Here is a 15,484-nt window from a genome sequence, read left to right as displayed (position 1 = left end):
TGTCAGTTTACTTATAATTATAATTGTATAACTTTTTCTAATTTTATATGTTTTAAAATAATGTTTAACAAAATCCATGGTGTTTTTTTAAAAAGTTTCTGTCCATAGCACCCTGTCTCTAATGCAGTGGCTCACCTGTGGATTATTCAGGTCTCCCATCCTGAGTTGCCCAAAGGTATCCTGATCCTTAAAACAACTTTACTCTTTTTCCTTTTCTCTGAAATTGTTTCCTAGAATGCCTCTATTGCCTTCAGATCTCTGTTCAGTGCAAGAAGCTCATGGAAGAGCCTTTTGATCCCAATGCCCAATTATAATTATAACTCAGTTGAAAGATATGAATTTGAAAGAATCCCCTAACCCTTCACCCATTAATCCTGCCCCCATTTGCCTCCCCTCCTACTATTATTTCTTTTGTGTTTATTTTTAGATTGTACTATCCTTGCAGTAGGGACTGGCAAGCCCATTATTCATAATACTCCATAGAAGCAGGTGGCATTAAATAAATAAATAAAAGTGGACTGACAAATAATAGGATGGTAATTAGTGTTCCATCGGTGATGGAATGCTCTGTAAGTAAAATGGGCTGGTTTTCAGCAGTTTCCCTCCTTTTTGAAACCCTTGTGCTCTTACATAATGTATGCTGCAAGACCTGACAAGCCTCTAGAGCAAATTTAGAGGGGATGCAACAGGAAAGTAGAAAAAAAATCAAACCACCCAAAATGCCCTCCCTCCCCATTGCACTGAAAAAGGAACACTAGTTGATACTACCCATGGCCTATAACATATACACTTGGTGTTGAAGACTCCAGGCCCAAGGCTGTAGTCCTAAACACACTTAGTTGTAAATGCCATTAAATTCTGTGGTGCTGACTTCTGAGCAGACACATACAGGATTGGCCTGTGACTTACTTAATATTAAAACTGTTTTCACCACACTTGTTGATGAAATCAAATGACTTGTCCACAGTGTCTTCATAGAGAAGTGTGTAGCTATAACTGTCTGCTGGAACAGCTAGTATGCGTTCCTTTAAAATAAACAGAAAACAAAATTGCCTATGTTAGAGAAAGCTGAAAGTAGTAGGATCAAGTATGCAAGCACCATTTCCATGTATTTGTCATTCAACTCAAAGATATGTGTGCACAAAAGGTGCTTGCATTGTGCTGATACCAACTCCAGAAAAAGAAAGAACTATTATATTAATATGCAGATGGATGGACAGAAGGATAGATGAATGGATGGACAAACAAACAAACTTGATCTGGAAAGCCATAGCCTTGAGTATGCAAGATGTGAGCAGGATTAAGTACATAGTCTATTCAAGGTCTGTCATTCATAGGGTCACTATTAAGTCAAAACTAACTTAATGGAAAATAACAACAATAGTGTGTGTGTGTGTGTGTGTGTGTGTGTACCACCCTTCAATAAAAACAAATTCATTGATAGTTAATATAAAACACAAACATGTTTATGTGCACACATAAAAATCCTTAATACTAACTGTTATCACAGTACCACTAAAAACGATAATATCAGAAATGGAAAATCCAGAGTTTGGGAAAATAGATGCCTTCTTTTGATGCATAAAAGATATTAATGTAGGTCAAAGGCAAGCTTCTTTAGGGAGTGAGTTCTATAGGTAGAGTGCCACAAAATGAGAAGTCCATTTGTACCCTTGCTTCCTGCCACTTTTTAAATAATGGCGAAAATGTATGAAGGAGATTTTGGTGTATTAGGCAGCCAGCTATAGAAGAAGACCTTAAACATCTAGGTTCCAAATCAGCTAGGACTTTTCTTGCCTTTAAAGAAAAGAGACTGTGAATTGTACTTAGAAACAGAGAGAAGGGAAGAAGAAAAGAGGGGGGAAAGGGAGAAAAAGAAAAAGGGACAAAAAAAAACCAACCTTGGAATAATGGACATGCTGCATAAAAATTTAAAAGTAACGGATAACGACAGAAAGTAAATGTCGTATACCCGTTTAAATAATTTAATCGCGTTTAGTAAACAGAGGTTTCAAGAGTATAAATAAATATATACTACTTTTTTAGCAATTTACATGTATTGTAATGTAAATATGTTTTATATGTTTTATTTGTCTTGTATGTTCTATGTCTCTATATTTTCTGTATGTTTTGTTAAGTCATAAAATAAAATAATATATATATATATATATGAAACAGATCAGAGGTGATTGGTACGATTTGTGCTCCTAATATTGCTGCTGTGTGCCATCAAGTCATTTCTGACTTCTTTTTTTGCCACATTTGTTAAGGGGGGTTGCATTTGTCTTCCTCTGAGGCTGAGAGAGTGTTACTTGCCCATGGTGGATTTCCATGGCTGAGTGGGGATTCAATCCTGGTCTCAAGAGTCATGCTCCAGTGCTCAAACTACTAAACCACACTGGCTTTCTAGGCTAACTCTATCCAGATAAAAAGATTTGTCTTTAGAATAAATACCAAAGAGTCATCAATATAACAAACCTACCAACACCACTGTTTTTCCATTAGGGATTTTCACAGTTACTGATATACTATGTCTGGAGATGTCAAGTTCAATTTGATTTTCTGCCATCACTAGGCCTCGACATCCAGAAATATGTGGACAAAATGAAGCATTAGAAGAACCTAAAGTAGATGAAGACAAAACTGAGATCTAATCTGTGGAAACTAAAAAAAAAATGTCATAAGACAATGTAAGAAAAAAAAAAACCTTCTTAAGACAATGTAAAACCTGGCTCACCTGACCAGAGTTGTCCTCCATTCACAGTTACTTCCAGTGGAAACATTGGGCTCTCGGGCTGGTAAAATTGTATGATAAAAACATATCTGCCCAAATGTATCACTCTTCCTCTCAGAGTAATTTGGTTCTGTCAACATACAGAAGTTTTGCATGCTGATGTTTTTTGTTTTTGAGCCTTAACATATTTACCATCAAAACAGAACCAGCTTTGCACATTAATTGTTGCTCATCTTAGCTCTAAACTAAAACCAAAATTTCTTTTGAATAGTTAATTCCCTGATAGCCAGTGATATATTCAAGTCATTTACTCCAAGGACTTTATCACATGTGAGGAATTTCTCGTAATTTTGAATGAAAAGAAAGTGGTCCCAGAACGCATTCACGTGAATTTGCTAGTTCAGCGAATTTATGTGAATGTGAATTGCATTTTAACTGGCTTCCCATTGCCCGAATTTGCGTGTGGTAGTCTATCACACAATAACGTGAAACCCCATGAATGCGTTCAGATTGCCATTGGATTATACTTCCAATTTCCCTTGTCTGCTAAACTCCCAAGTCAAGTCTCATGTCTATACCTCCAAGTATCAAGTTGGTTTTAAGTCCTTGTAAGATACTTTCAAGTGAATCTCAAGTCTAGGAGCCGACTTTAACAGAAAAAAAGGAGGTGGAGGGAGAAGATGTGAACAAAGTTAGGTAAAAAAAAATCTTGGAGGGGAACAGCAAATGTGTTAGGCAATAAGCTCGAGGTGGGAAGGCCCAAGGTATTCCCTGCATTCCTCCAAAATAGAGGGGGGAGGGGTCAGACTGCTGAGTAGACCTAAACCCCCATCCCAAGCTACCGCCTAAAGCATTTGTTGCTTCTGGATAAACTTAGGCCAGCAAATCAGTTACTAAAAATACAAAAATATACAGGGGGTGGAACAGACAGGCAAAATAAAGGGGTTTCCAACCGCTTTGAAGGTGGGATGTTTAAATGATGCATGCCTCCAAAGCATGTGAAATCTGGACCAAAGTCACACTCCAGGGTAAAAACCAAAGCAAACAGAACCCGGGATAGTCTGTCTTAGCATCAAAGATGAGCATCTTCACACCTTCCTGCGAGTGCAGGGCTGTGGCAAAGCAAAGAAATGAATGTGTGCCAACTTCAATGGATTTAATTACAACATACACAAAACAGACAGTTCAATGGAGGCATGGCGTGAAGGGGAGAGAAGGGAACACGTAGGAGGGACTTCCGTAATTGTGCTTTGCCAATGTATCACTAGCACACCAGTGCTCCGATGCTGTGTATGGGTGCAGCATTGCACATGCAAGTGTGTGGCCGATCAAAGCAGGGGGGGGGGGGGCATTCAATGGGATGGCATCTGGGTATATGTGGGAGGAACTTGGGGGTCGCCGGTGGTGTGTTTGTGTGACGGTGTGCAGGTAGAGGGACAACAAAAAGAAATGCCCAATGGCACAACTTGACACTGTGCCATGAGGGCAGGCCACATGCATCTGGATCGCCTTGGGAGCAGGCCATGCAGATTTCAGCTTTTTCCTGTCCGTCTATTTCAAGCTCAAGCCTCTAGTTGAGTTGAGTCAATTCCTCATTTGTTGACAAGTCAAGTCCAAGACAAGTCATTGAAGTGACTTGAGACCAACGTGAGTCTGAGTCAATGGGCTCAAATCTGTATTACTGCTGATAGTTACTTAGAAATTGTACTTTCAGACAGAAGACTTCTGGTACCAGCAACTAGAAAGCTTAGCACAGTTATCTTGGAAATAAATCTGCAATAACATTCTCATCTGGACAATCTGCAATAACATTCTCATCTGCAAGCTTCCTTAGGGAGTAAACTGAATGCCTAGTGTGCTTGAGGCCTAATGTTGACTGACATAAACAAAAAAGACCATTTTTGGAGACAGAGAAGTACACATTAGCTTCAGTGATTACATCTTGTAAGGAAACACAAAACATGGACAATTCACAATTTGCATTTTTCTACCGAACTTAATGAGTTCCCACAACAGGTAAAGTTCATCCATCTCAGTAGGCTCAATATTAGCATACAGCATACCTGGGCAACGATTGAAGACTCTCTTCCACACTGCTGCTTTAATGTTTACCCTGGAGGATCACCCATACCAGCATCTAGATCTAAAACTAGATAATCATTTTAATTGCTCACTGTGCTTTTGATGCAGCATCAAGTAATTGTGGGAAAATAATGAGTTGTTTGCTCATTTCAAGCTTCCCAGCACTCAAGACAGTTTGTAAACTGGTATTTTGCTGCAGGGGTTATTAATGGAAGGCATTTTGCCAATGTCTTTCTCAAAGGACTTCACACTAGGGAGATGCTATGGTCCCTCACTTAGGACATTACAAAGAAATGCAAAGTCAAGAAATATGAATCATCCTTCCTGTTGCTTCCATCCCCATCTAGTAGGAAAACTTGGTCACAGAGAGAATAAGATAACTATAGCAAATTAGCAATTAAGTAAATAAAATATCAGCTTAAAATAAGTCATATCTTAGCAAGATTTTAGCTATTACATCAAGCAATAGCTATTTATAAAATGTCATATTCTTGTAAAGCAATAAGGAGAAATACCTAAAGCTCTGTGAGAGTTCAGCTGCACATTAGATAAGATTAACATTTACAAATCATTGGGCATAGATGGGTCTTACTTTGTACTGGACTGTGAGATATATTTATTACAAAATGTAACTACCTGTGAAGAAGTCAAAGTCACTCCATTAGCTGTGTGTGCATTTGGAGGATTCAGTGAATCTTGAGAGACCATATTTCTCACCACTTCAATATTCCCATCTCTCAGAGCATCCAACACCACTGTTAAAGGAGGCATTTCATACTGTGAAGGGATGCATGAAGCACTTGAAAAGGGAGAAATAAGGAGAGTATTAAGAAACATTAGGAAATAAAGCCAAATAAATGCAGAATGTTCACATACTGCGCAGAATGTTCACAGTATGTTCACATACTGTAATTATGAGAACATATACTATAGTTATGAGAATGCAAGACTGGCTGTATAGAATATTAACAAAATGCCTAAGTAAATATTTGGTGAGTAACTATAACTATCACCAAATCATATATAACAATAATGAACTAATTATGAGTGTGGATATTTATGTAGCCAAAATGACACCAGCCAGGCAAAAGAAAGATTTCAGCAAACTTTAGAACACCCTAAGATTTCAGATGTACAAAAAATCTTACAGGGAAAAAAGTGAGCAGGAAATCCAAAGCAGCTCGGAGATGTTTGAGTACTCTCAGTGGACATAAAAGAATCAGCTGCTGGGGAGCAAAGTGGACAGAGAGAAATTGAATGGCATATCCTAGAAAATAAGGCTAGCTAATTGCAACTAGGTGAGATTGCAGTATTTTTAGCAGGACCCACTTGGTCATCTAAAAAGAATTTGAAGGTTTTGCTTAAGTGAAGAATCTGTAAATATTATGACACAGCAGGTTAAATAATTAAAATTAGCCAAATTTTCAAGGAGGTAGTCCTGACAGAATCAAAGGACAAACTTCCAGTATCAAAATCATGGAGTGTTACAATGAAAAAGGAAGAAAATATGTTACCTTTCCAAATGACCATATGTAGCAATGCAGTATAGCTGAGGTTCCACATATTCTAGGGAAAAATCTTCCACTGGAATAATACAAATTTTACTCTAGGAAACAAAAATGACCTGCATGTTTCATTTTTTTTCCCCTTTACCAGATGATTGTAATAAACGAAAAAGACAGCTAGGGTATGTGAGAACCATATGCCATTTGTACTTATTTTAAAAACCTTTAAAAACAGAAGGCCTATAAGCAATAAGACCCAACCAAGAAACTGGAAGACAAAGTATTAAACATTCTTTTCCTTGACTACAGCACCTTCTGAGGTTCATTAGAATGATTTGTGAAAATTCAGATATGTGCGTGATGTGGTAGGCAGAGAGCTACAACTATTATATCTTACATGGGATCAAACATATGCCCGGTTGACAGTTCATGTGTTGCCTTGGGACCCCGTCTGCACCAGCGTGGGGGCAACCTGGAGTATCCTGCCTCCAGAGCTGCTCTGACCCTTTTTCATTTCAAAGCCCTTCGTTACACCACCATGCAGCTGACCACATGAACATCCAGTCTGAGCTGCCCAACGCATCCACTGTCATGGGTTATTTTGCTCTGAGGCCAAAATGAGGCAACCAGTGATGGTCACAAGGCCAGGTGCCTCGTTCTGACCTCAGAGTGAGCAACTGGTGGTTGCAGCAGACACACTGGGTGACTCAGCCGGGTCAACCTCCTGGCTTTAGAACTGTGGGCTCTGAATCTTTCAGGAAGAACCAGAGCAAATAAGGACTTGAAAAAATTCACGTTAAGAGGGGTTAAACTTAGTTCTGGTACTTAGCAGGCCAGACATCATCCAGTCAACTCACACCAGAACTGGGCTTTGGATCATGTGTCGTCCAGTCTCCCGGCCAAGAAAACAGGGAAAGGCAATGGTATTCAGCCCACGCTGATAAGGCTCCGGACAGCTCATTTTTCTTTACTTAAATACAGAAGAATGGTGTGATGTAAGAAGCATTGATCCTGTTTTTTTGCACATTACCAGGGGACATCTCAGTCGGGGAAGGGGCTCCTCCTCCTGCCCGAATCCTACCTTACCTTCCTCTCCTCCTCTTACTTGTCTTTCTGTCGCCTGGTGGGCATGGCGAGGCCTAGAGGATCAGGAAGCAGAGGAGCGAAGCCTCAGTGGGGGCGGAGGCAAAAGGGACCATGAAGTCATCCGGCCAGGCCCCAGAGCCCCCCTTGGAAGTGGCACTTCAATTCCTAATGGGATGGTTGAGGGGTTCGTCCAAGCCTGAGGGGGGTGGCAGGAACTGTGCACCTTGGGCATTCCTTGGGGCTGGAAGACCTGGGAGGAAGGAAGGTCCAAGGGCAGCACTCCGGAGTGCCACTTCCTAGGAGAGGCTCTGGGGCCCAGCCAGATGACCTTGCGGTCTCTTTCAGCTCCACCCCCCTGAGGCTCTGCCTCTTCACTTCCTGACCCTCCAGGCTTTGCCATGCCTGCCGGGAGGCAGAAGGACAAGGGGGAGGAGGAGGAGGAGATGAGGTAGATTTTGGGTGGCCGGGGAAGCAAAGTGCCATTGTACCCAATGGTGGCATGGCCATCCATCTGCGCCACCATTGATATCATTGAGACTTGAGCATCCATGGATTTTGGCATACGTGAGGGGATCCAGGACATATCGATGACGTTTGCTCAGAGGGTCGACTGTAATTTTTAAAGCTTTAAGTACGACTTGCAAAATGTAGAAGTTTAACTTCTTTGGAATGGAATCAACCAGCCATGCTTCACATTTGCTTTTATGTGCTTTATATACCCTATATCTAAGTACAAGCTTAGTATTAGAGGTGTGGAAGGAAGAGAGACAAGAGAAGTAATAGTAAGTATCCAATAGGTGGCAGCAGATATCTTATAATAAAAAAAATGTCACTGCTCACTTCGGAAGTCACCTATTTAAATTGTCACACCTTGGTTTTGCAAACCTACAAATAGATAATTTTTGCTTTATGGATCATTCTCATATCACCTAAATTCCCCTAAAGAGACGTTGGCCTCTTAACAGGTTAAGAATATACAATGGGTAGGAAGCTAAACTGTTGTCTTTGCTTTTAGAGACATTAAGATTTTACAGTCTTGTAGCTTTCTTTAACTTAGCAGTGCAGCTATGTTATAGAACATGAACTTTGCATGTGAAAGGTCCTGCATTCAATTCTGCTATATACAGTTAAAGCAATCAGGGAGCAACTGGCATTACAATTAGGGCCAGTACAGACCGGCATGAAAAGCTGGTTTCCCGCTGGCTTGGGGGCATGGTGTACACATGATGGTTGGAAGCTGGCTTCACACCGCCTGGCTGCCCACATGGCAGCAGGTTTCCAGGCATTTTGGCAACACGGTGTTTAGACACCACACGCTGCAGGAGTACCATAAATCCGTGGTGTGGTGGGAAAAGCCAGCTTTTTGCCATCGCAAAAAGGTGCTGCTTCTTTTTGGGCTGGCAAAAAGGCAGATTGGGGCAGTCTCGTGCAATTGTCGTGGCCCCAATCCGGCTTTCTCAGGGGCAGCTTTAAGCCGCCCCTTCATGGTGGTCTGTTCCACCCTTCAGACAACCCTGGGCTTATATAGACAGGTAGCCAAACCTGATATGAAATACCTTTCTGTCCCTTATTTAAAGACACATTACCATAATCTTTAAAAAGATCCCTGCCCACATTCAGCTGAGAGTTGTAGCCCAAACAAGTAACTTTCTAAGCCTTACATAATACTGAAAACAGTGCTGCTGCTTTGGTTCTCACTTTAGGAAACTAGCTCTGATGGAAACATACCAGAAGGAAATGTATTACTGAGGATCTGAGATGCAACTCTGTATCAGACAAAAGGTCATAAACTGCAACACGATTCAGATTATCCATCACAACACTGCGACACAGGAAGCTGTAAGGGAGTTTAAATGTTGTTGAGAGCTGCTGACTTTTCTATGTAAAGTATGCTAGACTTCTTCATCTGGAAGGGCTTTATTCTTCTGAATTTCACCCATTTTTCACATAACAAATAGCTGATAGAATCACTTATCAGGAGCAAACAAAGCAAAACCCTATACTGATGGGGGAAAGAGAGAAAGAACAATCTGGGAAATAAATCTAATACAAAGTTTAAATGTTTGTAGTAAAAGAATTAAAGGGTAAAAGTTATTTTAACATCTATTCACGTTAGGATTTGACTTGTTAGACATTAATACACACACAAACACACAAACAGATGCATTCTTTTTGATACAAACTGAAATTATTTCATATAATTTTGGTAAATATCTTCTCCTTTTTTGGAGGGAAAAACACCAAGACAATTATGGTAATGTCATTGCTACTGTTATTCCATTTGAAGCAGAGATATATGGATTCAGTTCCCTGAACAGTGATAGATAGATAGATAGATAGATAGATAGATAGATAGATAGATAGACAGACAGATAAAAGGAACTATTATATGTCTGATAATATGCACCCATTTCAGGTGCTACCATTGCTAGTTGTGTTCTTTCATGTACAAGACATGAACTGTAGGGGTGATCCACATACAGGATGCCCACTACTCAACAAGTGAAAGTATTTGAAATACCTATGTATACCTGACACTGAGTGGCAAATGAGCAATGCACATGAACAATACTATGATGCTGTAAATGTTGACGATAATCTCCAGATGCAGAGGAAAACATAATTCCAATATATTGGACAAGGTATGAACAATTCATCAGTATTTTCATACTAACTAAAAATTGACTATTTTGAGTCAAGTGCTAAATGTGAACTTGTGAATGATATTGTGAGTAGCTATGGGATCACAGAGCTCTTTCCAGTATAAATCCTCTTAAAAGAAAGTGGTTGATGGATAAAAAACAAACACTCTACTTTACAATCCCAGGCCAACAGACAGGCAGGTGCAGAGATGAGAAGAACTAAAACAGACACAACAGATAGGTCTCCAATGTCAAAGCACACAAACTGAAAAACAGAAGAGTAAAGAATAGAACCAAGAGAAACCAAGATGGGACTAGCATGAGAAATGAGCTGAAGGACCATGGCTGAGCAAATAAGCACACCAGCAAAGAAAAACAGGTAAGAGAATGTGACTAAAACAGAAATGGTCCTAAAGAACTCTTAAAAGGTATGTGTAAACCTACACAGCTATTAAAAGCCAACCAAATACAAAACAGTTACACATCACGACATAGAAAATAATATTTTTAGATTTTCTCACCCATACTTGCAACTGTATATATTAATTTTTGCCTGTGTCACTTGTCCCATGTTGATAATCTCCACGTTACCAACATAAACTTGATTGTGTTCATTGACATACTCAAGCACTATAACGTAGCGGCCTGCTTGAAGAACATTTAATTTGATTTGAAGATCCACCTAAAGAAGATTCAAAACTCATTGAAATATGTAATAAAGTAATAATCATGGGGATTCAATCTGTTTTCATAAGCAATTAGTTATTCAAAAACTACATGGAACTATTTGGTTTCTCTTGAAGCAGGGAGAAAACAATGATATTATTTGTCTTTATGTACAGAAGTAAATAATAATAAATAAAACTTTTATTTTTATCCCACTTTTCTGTGATGAGACAATCAAAGTGGCTCACAACATATTAAAATATCCACATTTACAAAATTATGTCCCAAATTCCCCCCTTAAAACAGGATTAAACATGTTACAATTTAAATATCTATTAAAACACAATTAAAAACACAATAAAAAATAAAGTCAAGGATTTATGTCACCTGGTAGGAATCATGTAGAATATATTAAAAATGTAGGGAGTTACAGTCCAACTTCATCATCCCCACTCATGTCCTAAAGGCTTAATCCCATCCACTAAGGTCTTTCCTCCAGAAAAAAAGCCCTCCCTTTAAGTAAGTATCACCACACAGGGATACTGTTGAATATACAAAGTGGAAATGTGTTAACACACTGTGATAGATTTATATGTGAACTGAGACATCTTACCTCTTGACCACTTATGTGAGACATTACTGGATGTCTGGCTGTTGGTTGTTGGAAAACAGCTTTCCTGTACTCTCCCGCTTGCAAGAAAAATGTTACTTCTGAGCCAAGTGTGCAAGAAAATCTTTCTAGTGGCAAGTGCTCATATTGCAAACAACTTGAGAAGAGGAAGAAAAAGAAGAATAGATGATAATGCTTGATTAGATCATTAAAATAGAATAAAATAATAAATCAGGGCAATTATTTCATTGATATAGCAGAAGAACTAACTTATCTGTTGTGGCATGTCCTGGATACGTGCAAGGTTTTCTAACTGGTAAATGTAAGATGGATGCTTCATAATAGTCACTAGGTAAGAGCACAAAATAATCCTGGCAGGACAAAACAAAACTAGTATAAGCATTAGCTAGTGAGCACAAATTAAATGATCATATGAAAATGGTGGTGTTCTGTGTACATCTGTTACCTTTCAGCCCGCAGATCTCAACCAGGGGCCTGAACAGACAGGCCAAAATAAAGCTGCTTCTGGTGACTTTGGAGGTATGCTGTTTAAATGATGCATGCGTCCTAAGAGTCCAGAAGGACTGGAGTGTGGCTTTGGTGCAGCTTCTGGTCCTTCTTAAGATGTGTGTGTCATTTAAACAGCATACCTCCAAAGTGACCTGAAGCACCTTTATTTTGGCCTGTCTGTTCAGGCCCAAGTCTCCCAGGTCCTCCATCTCCCAATTCAAATCCCAACTAGTCCTTGCAGTATATGAGTGATCATTCTGCATGTTTATTCTTTACTGCAATGCTAACTTCCTCCATAGGCATTTTCCCTTTACTCCAGAACAGAATAACTTCTAAAAAAAATACAATATAATATTCTAGATGAATTTCTTACCAGAAGAACTCCTTCAGCCACAATTTTAAAAATCCATGTTCCAGGGCCTAGCAACAATGGATCTGCAAAATTCGTTCCTGGGACAGTGATAAAAGCTGGCTCACTACTGGGTGGGAACACAATGTCTTTCCTCTGATGAGTCCCTGACAGAAAAAGAATTAAATTAATAAATGCACACCTTAATATGTTCCAATAGGAACATTTTAGTCAATAAAATGAAATGAACAGCAATATCACACTGTTAAAGCAAGATAATAAATGAAATGAATCTGGTCAAGTGGCCATGTTGGCTGGGGATTTTGCTAACTGTCCAAAAGATAACTTTTCTATACTCTGATCCAGTCACCCAGCATGGATATCATTCCCTGGAGCACTGCACTGAAACAATGGCTTCATTAAGAAACATTAGCCTGAAGCCAATACATTTATCTAAAAATGAATCATGTGTCCATACACTCTCTTCTCTCTTTGTGCAGTCATTAACAGCACTTACAGCATGGCTGATTTAAATCATAATGTCTTGTGATATCTGAACTCAGAACACTGTGATTTAATTTCTGTCTATAGATCAGATCCCATTTTCATGTCCTGATCTGTAAGTAGTGGTTATACCTAGATTTCAGAAAAGTGACTGACTAAAATCAAGAACAATATGGCAAGTGGCACATGCTGGCTAGAGGATTCTCAGAGCTGAAACCCTGAAAGTCACTCTTCCAAGGTCTGATTAAACAAGAATAATTCTGATTAAAGGCAGCCAGGAAATCATACCTTCAGTATACAGATAATGAAGGCATAGGAAGCAGGGAAGGAACGGATGAGCATAGAGTTCATAGAACACACGGCTCATTTTTCAGGCTGACAAACAGGCTTCTTCTTACACACAGCTATTTAACCACTTCAATAGAATATCAAGATTCAGCCAAATCCCAGAATATGTACCATCCACTTTATGTTACATGCAACCAGACAATGGCTTTAAGTTTCAGTTCTTTTATCAAATTAATTGTTGTTACTGTGTGCCTTCAAGTCATTTCCAACTTATGGCAACCTTATCACTTATGGCAAGATTTGTTCAGAAAGGGTATGCCATTACTGTCCTCTGAGGCTGAAAGTGAGTGATTTGACGGAAGTCACCCAATGGATCTCCATGACTAAGCAGGAATCTAAACTTTGGTCTGCCAGAGGTCTAATCCAACACTCAGACCACTAAACCATTCTAGTATTCTCATGCTCTCTCACGCAAAAAAAAAAAAAGATGCTGAGAGAATGTGACTTGCTCAGGGTCAACCAATGGGATTCCACAACCCAGAATGGATTTGAATCTTGGTCTCCCAGTCCAGCACACAAATCAGTATACCACACTGGACCACACAAATTAATACAATTATTTATAGTTGAGTCTGGAGGTGGTAGCTTTTAAATAAATACTATTGAAGGTCTTTATGTCAATTATGTCAAATGACTATTTCTAAAAGCACCTGAGGAAGTATCTATTAGTACAGAATATGCAACAGTGACGAGCTGAGAGAAATATGCATTGCTGGCAAAAGCCATGAATGCCATGCCATTTAATTAGCCTTTGTGACAACTAAGGAGCGAAACAGAAGGCCCCAAAGGGGCGGCATGACACTGCCCGAGAGAACTGGACTGGGGCCATGAAACTGCATGCCCCAGCCCCAATCCGGCCAGCTTCCGCCCCAAATAGGAGCAGAAAAGGTCTGCTCTTATTTTCACTGGTTCTGGGGCAAGTGACATCTGAACACCATGCCCCCACGCCACCCGGAAGCTGGCCAGCGCGGCTTCCAGGCTACTCGGGGGCATGTTATGTCTAAATGCCATGCCCCCAAGCCAGCTTTATGGGACCATCTATTCCAGCCATAAGTATCTTTTACACTGGCCAGTATTGGGTGGGCAATGCCAAATTCTGCATGTGGTAAGGTATTATCACGAACAACAGCTATAATGCTGGAAAGATTACAATGATTAGAAAGGTGCAACAAAGAGGAGAGTAGCCCCAATTGATAGCGCTTTTGGGAAAAAATGCAATTTTAGTGGGAGAACAGCCTCGTGTGATTAAGTCCTAAGACACTGTACATTTCCCTAGAAGCCAAACTACTCTGATCATGTACACAAACTTTGTTAAATCAACTGAGTTCATTTCACGAAGATGCCATGAACCACTTGCTGATCAGAATAGTACTGCAGCCACAGGGTTTTACCTACCTTTTTGAGACCTAGTTTGATATGCGATTATGTGACCAGGTATTTCAGCAGTTCCAGGACTAATATACCTCAAGATAACATGAAATAAAGAGAGGGTTGGTTTCTTCATATTCAGAGTTATCCTCACTTCATTCTGTAAAATGGGAGTTAACAAGAAAAAAAGCCATAAAGTGCCAAAAAGTAGAGCATGCAAGCAAAATATATGGTTCCTATAGAAAATAAAAACATAAACACACACACACACACACACATATGCAAGACATTTATGCAGAGAAGCAAGCTTTTAGCCAGAAAAGAAAGCATTTTCACTAGGAAGAGAAAGATAGGCAAACCTAGCAAGAAATGTAATTCACTTACAAGTGTTATTAGGGTCAAAGTGCTTTCCCTCAGCAAGTGAGTTCGTCCCATTAGAGCTTTTTGAAACCAAGCTGACATAGTGCAGTAGTAGGTGGAAGAGCTTAGGAGAAGCCACAGTGACAGGCACTACCACCTCTGGCTGGGAAAAAAGAAGCAAAGAAGAGGACAGGAAAGCATATTATTTAATACTAAGCCCCACAGGCAGAAAACGCCTAAATACATTTAGCAAATGTAAACATCTAATTGGAAAAGGAAAAAAATGTGGAATGTTATGACATAACACAGTCCAAAACAATAAGTACAGATCTTCACAGTTAATGTTCAGGCTAAAGTTGCTCATTTTTATACCTGTATTACTAAACTTGCTTACCTGGGAGTAGTCCTCACTGAAACCAGATCTACCGAGTAGACACACGTGAATTTGCTCAAAGTTTGGCATCAAACAGCTAAACTTGATGTTGACTGTTATATACCAATATTGCATACCAATATTAAATAATGGATAGTGTAGCCAATATTGTGGATATTATTTAAGATGCTTTAAGAATTTGAAAATAAGATTTTTCCAAGGTATTAAAGCTAACAAAATTTGGAACCAACTTGTACATGCTTTACTTCTACTTCTATTCCAGACCCTCCATATAAGCTATCCATCTGTCATGTTACACTAGCTTAACTTAATGACACCCAACAGGA

The 15,484-nt window shown here is 39.5% G+C and overlaps 1 protein-coding gene across 2 annotated transcripts in view; it reads right to left on the bottom strand.

Annotated features, from left to right (window-relative positions):
* Positions 1–15,484, bottom strand: part of LAMA3 (laminin subunit alpha 3) — a 172,275-nt gene that overhangs the window by 83,774 nt on the left and 73,017 nt on the right. Inside the window, exons 23-33 of one of the 2 annotated variants that reach the window (XM_089517180.1) lie at positions 14,432–14,564; positions 12,209–12,351; positions 11,596–11,696; positions 11,329–11,482; positions 10,571–10,731; positions 9,136–9,244; positions 6,331–6,422; positions 5,453–5,615; positions 2,738–2,864; positions 2,483–2,622; positions 910–1,025 (exon numbers count right to left, since the gene is read on the bottom strand). In XM_089517180.1, the coding sequence (XP_089373306.1) occupies positions 910–1,025; positions 2,483–2,622; positions 2,738–2,864; positions 5,453–5,615; positions 6,331–6,422; positions 9,136–9,244; positions 10,571–10,731; positions 11,329–11,482; positions 11,596–11,696; positions 12,209–12,351; positions 14,432–14,564 (1,439 nt within the window). The remainder of the gene's footprint in view (positions 1–909; positions 1,026–2,482; positions 2,623–2,737; positions 2,865–5,452; positions 5,616–6,330; positions 6,423–9,135; positions 9,245–10,570; positions 10,732–11,328; positions 11,483–11,595; positions 11,697–12,208; positions 12,352–14,431; positions 14,565–15,484) is intronic. The other variant, XM_089517179.1, reaches the window with a different exon arrangement.

Source organism: Sceloporus occidentalis, unplaced genomic scaffold (assembly GCF_023333645.1).
Source record: "Sceloporus occidentalis isolate IW3139 unplaced genomic scaffold, rSceOcc1.0.p SCAF_3, whole genome shotgun sequence".
Classification (NCBI taxonomy): Eukaryota; Metazoa; Chordata; class Lepidosauria; order Squamata; family Phrynosomatidae; genus Sceloporus; species Sceloporus occidentalis.
The sequence above is the reverse complement of the archived record's forward strand: the minus strand, read 5'-3'. Positions and strand labels throughout refer to the sequence as shown.